Source organism: Myotis davidii, unplaced genomic scaffold, assembly GCF_000327345.1.
Source record: "Myotis davidii unplaced genomic scaffold, ASM32734v1 scaffold327, whole genome shotgun sequence".
NCBI classification, from domain to species: Eukaryota; Metazoa; Chordata; class Mammalia; order Chiroptera; family Vespertilionidae; genus Myotis; species Myotis davidii.
This window is the reverse complement of record NW_006298628.1, coordinates 4,680,817-4,684,871: the sequence shown is the minus strand read 5'-3', so window position 1 is coordinate 4,684,871 and position 4,055 is coordinate 4,680,817. Positions and strand designations below refer to the sequence as shown.

General features: G+C 63.2%; 1 protein-coding gene across 1 annotated transcript in view; it reads right to left on the bottom strand.

Moving 5' to 3' along the window:
* The window catches only part of GRB7 (growth factor receptor bound protein 7), a 14,297-nt gene that overhangs the window by 7,250 nt on the left and 2,992 nt on the right, over positions 1 to 4,055 (bottom strand). The window contains exons 2-14 of the mRNA XM_006774308.2: positions 3,757 to 3,913; positions 3,504 to 3,654; positions 3,162 to 3,318; positions 2,913 to 3,034; positions 2,728 to 2,805; positions 2,046 to 2,183; positions 1,603 to 1,713; positions 1,296 to 1,394; positions 937 to 1,017; positions 715 to 831; positions 484 to 544; positions 280 to 367; positions 82 to 175 (exon numbers count right to left, since the gene is read on the bottom strand). Coding sequence (XP_006774371.2) covers positions 82 to 175; positions 280 to 367; positions 484 to 544; positions 715 to 831; positions 937 to 1,017; positions 1,296 to 1,394; positions 1,603 to 1,713; positions 2,046 to 2,183; positions 2,728 to 2,805; positions 2,913 to 3,034; positions 3,162 to 3,318; positions 3,504 to 3,654; positions 3,757 to 3,908 — 1,449 coding nt within the window. The 5' untranslated portion in view covers positions 3,909 to 3,913. The remainder of the gene's footprint in view (positions 1 to 81; positions 176 to 279; positions 368 to 483; positions 545 to 714; positions 832 to 936; positions 1,018 to 1,295; positions 1,395 to 1,602; positions 1,714 to 2,045; positions 2,184 to 2,727; positions 2,806 to 2,912; positions 3,035 to 3,161; positions 3,319 to 3,503; positions 3,655 to 3,756; positions 3,914 to 4,055) is intronic.

The following is a 4,055-nucleotide window of genomic DNA, read 5'->3' as shown; positions in this document are numbered from 1 at the left end:
GACCCCTGTGAAAGGGTCGTTCAACTGCTAAAGGGGTGGAGACCCACAGGTTGAGAACCCCTGAGCTAGGGGCTGACTCACCGGCAGGATAAGATAATGCTTGATTTTCTGCAGATGGCACAGCGACAGGACAAAGCCCTGCGGGTTCCGCTGGCTGTCCCGCACCAGGAACAGTCTGCCAGGAGACAGGGCCACGTCAGCCGAGGACACCGGGCCGCTGCCTTCACTCGGGGTCTCCCTTACCCCTGGGCCTGCTGCCCTGCCCAGCCCTGCCCTTACCCGTCAACCAGGCCTTGCTGGGAGATGAGCCGCTGGCTGTCCTCGCGGGAAATCCGTCCATGGAACCAGGGTTGGGTTCGGTGGATGGCTGGGGTGAGAGGCAGACAGGTGGGCAGTCACTCTGAGGGGATCCTCCTACTAACCACCGCCCCCCATGAGTGCGCAGAGACGCCCCAGCCCCAGGGAGGCTGCGCCCGCACCCACCTGCACTGAGGCTGGTGCTGGAACATGGGGTGGGCAGGCTGAAACGGTGGTTCGTCTTCTTCTGCAGAACAAAGGGGACACAAGGGTCGGGGTGGCAGGGCCTGGCTGGGGTATCGCCCACCCCGAAGAATGTAGAGCCCCTTTCTACACCTGGGGGCCTCCCCCTCCATGGAAACCCATATGGAGAGACGTTCCCCGGGACCAACATGCAGGTGAGTGCAGGCGCCTCACCCGCCAGGCGTGGGCTTCCTCCAGGGCGACACTCAGAGCCTCCTGGGGGTTCTCGATGATGCGCCCCGTGTGGCCAGAGAAGTCCATCGCCACCAGGGTGTTGTCCGAGACACTCCTCTGCGCGTGGGACAGAACAGGAGGGGAGCGGTCAGAACAGGACCCCAGTGTCCCCGGAACGGGGTCTGGGTACCCACCCCAACTCACGCCCCTGTGTACACTCACCAGGGGTGGGGACCCCACACAGGACGGGCGCAGGTAGCGAGACTGTGCCTGCTGGTAATTCTTATACAGCTGCACCCCATACTGCGGTGTGGAGAGAGAAAGAGGGCCCGAGGTCAAGCAGGTGCCAGGGTGCGGGCCTTGACACCCCCCAGACAGGCCCCCCCAGGAGCAGGGCTGTGTCTGCCCCGGGACCAGGAGTGTGCTGAAGCCACAGCTGAGACTCCAGCCTTGGACCCGGGATCCGAGAGCAGAATGACGCCCCTCTTTCTGGAGACCTCCTGCGGCAGAGCTATCACTCCTCCCTTGTGCTGAGGGTCCCAAGCGGGGGGCCAGCCCCCATGCTGCTCCCAGGGCCTCACCTTGAAGAGGCGGAAGGCAGATAACCAGCAGGTGCGGCTCTGCTCGTCCTCACTGCAGAAGATGCACAGCCCCTTGTGGCCATTGCGAAGCTTGTTGGGCTGCGGGGAGGAAGCTGGCTGATTCATTATCCGCCTTTAGGTCCTGACCTCCGATTCCTGTCTCCTGTCTCCGTGGGGCAGGGGCAGGGGCAGGGGCAGGCGCAGGGAGAGGAGCCTGGGTGTCCCAGACAGAACTCAGAAGCCCCAGGTAGGAGCCCGGGGGGCTGAGCGGTTCCCACTCTCTCCCAGGCCAGGCCCGGGCCCTCACCTTGATACAGAAGCCGAAGTCCGTGGGCATCCCGTACAGCTTGCGGCCCTGAGTCACCACATACGCATTGGACTCGTTTACATCTGCTAAGTACTGCAGGTGCCGCGGATCCTGCTCACACAGGCGAGAAGGGCTTGGTACAGGCAGGCGCTATCCCCCAGTTACTGCCCAACCAAGCCAGCTGAGGAGATATAAGGGCGGGGGTGGAGGGGCGGGGGGGGGCGGAGAAGTGCCCCAGCTCACACAGCAAATCGAAATAGAGGCAGGACTCGAACTCAGTCCCCCTGCCTTCCCCACTGCTACCTCCTGGGGCAGGTAAGCTGGGCAGGAGGGAGGAGCAGCCGAGGGTCTCAGGGCCCAAGGGGAGAAAGGTCCAGTTCCAACGGGAAGAGGCGACACCAGGCAGGGCCCGGAGGGGGTTTCGGAGGGGCTGGGACTGTCACCTTGGAGGTGCCCTTGGTGGAGTAATAGAGGCCAGAGCGGCGCAGGAAGCAGAAGAAGCGCTTCCAAAGCTTCCGTCCTGAGCCCCGCAGCTGCAGGAAGCCCTGGATCTCCGGGAAGCTGCCCGCATTCAGGAAGTTCTGCGGCCAGAGGAGAGCAAGAGGGTGAGAGGCCGCCCCAGCCGGTGTGGCTCCGTGGATAGAGCGTCGGCCTGCAGGCTGAAGGATCCCAGGTTCGATTCCAGTCAAGGGCACAAGCCCGGGTTGCTGGATCCCCAGTAGGGGGCGTGCAGGAGGCAGCGATCAATGATTCTCTCTCGTCATGGATGTTTCTATGTCTCTCTCCCTCTCCCTTCTCTGAAATCAATACAAATAAATCAAATAAAAATATATTAAAAGAAAAAAGAGGGTGAGAGGCCTAGAGGGGGCCACACACTCACACAGAAAACACGCAGCACGCAGGCCCTGCCCCTTCCCAGGACCTGCCCTGACGAAAGGAGCTGCTCCACATGCATTTATTGCCCCCGTTTAACAGATGAAGAAACGAATGCTCTCGCAGGGAACAGACACGTCCCCTCGGTTCTCTCCACCCCACGGGGGGAGGCACAGGCTTCAGGGCGAGAAGCAGCGGGAGCCGGGGGAACCGGGGGAGCCGGGGGAACCGTGACGATGTGAGTTCCCTCACCTGGATGAGGTCTTCGTGCGATAGGCCCGTCGGTGCATCCAGGCAGCTGGAGACCATCTTCTCCGGGAACAGGGAGTGCTGGGCGGACGGGAGTCCGGAGTCAACGACTGAGGGCCCGGGTCAGGGATCAGGGTGCCCCATGGCCCGGAACCCCCCCACCACGCCCCCCACACACACACACTCACTGGGGAGCTCTTGAACAGTTCGTACTTGGCGAAGTTCTTCCGGAAGACAAAGCGGCTGTCTGCGCCGATTGGCCATGCGGCTTGTACTTCCACTACTGACTCGTGGTCCTCCAACACCCGCTCTGGGGTCAAGGGCAAAAAGTAGGGGTCAGGGGAGATCAGCCCAGACCTCAGGGGTGAGCCGTCTGCTTAGCCCCAGGTGTGAGGCACTGCCTCCGGGCCCAGGCAGCCCCTTGCACCCCAACTCACCCAGTGCTAGATGGGGGTGGCACTCCACCAGCCCCCAGTTCTCATCACTGAGGGCGTGAGCTCGCTGCACCAGCATTTCACACACGTAGCGGGCGGTGGCACCTGCCGCCACCTCCACGGACCGGCAGGCCCCGTCTTCGCTATACACTTTCACCACCTGCGCCCCGGGAATTGCAGATGGCTTGAGGAAAAGCGAAGGGTGGTTCTTCCCCGCCCCCCCGCCACCTGCTAGACTCTCAGGGACCCCTGAGCAATGCCCCCGCCTCCAAGTGGTGCTGTCCCCCTCCCAGTCCCACAGCCCTCCCACGGCCCTGCCTCCTCCTCTTTCCCAGGACAACTCACATGGGGGCAGCTGGTGTCTCGGGGGAGCAGCCCCCTTGGACTGGAGAGTCCCCCAGTAATGGGGGTTTGTGAAGGAGGACTGCACAGCTCAGGGAAGGGGTTGGGGATGGAGGGCAGAGAGGTTGTCCGCAGCTCCTCCTCTCGAAGTTTCCTGTGTGGGTTGGGGAAGAGTTGACTTCAAGCTTCTATTGTCTTTCCCAGTGCTGATCGCGCCCCTCCCCCGGCCCTCCTCAGCCCCATCACCCCATTGCACCTGCTGGTCGGGATGGACAAAGGCTGGGACCTCTTCACCTCCCCAGGAAGGGGGGCATCGGGCGGCGGGGGAGTCCCCGGCGGGGTCCCCGGGGCTGGGTACAGGTCTTCTGGGGAGCTGCTGTGATGCGGTGGAGACAGGCCCAGCTCCATGGCATCTGAGGGAGAAGAGGGGTCCGAATGCAGCCTCCCTTGTGCCTGGTCCTGGGGAGAGGGGCCAAGGGGACCCGACCTCCTGACTTCCCACAACGGTCAGGCCCCTCGGAGTTTACCCAGCACCTCACTGCTCTCCCTCTACCT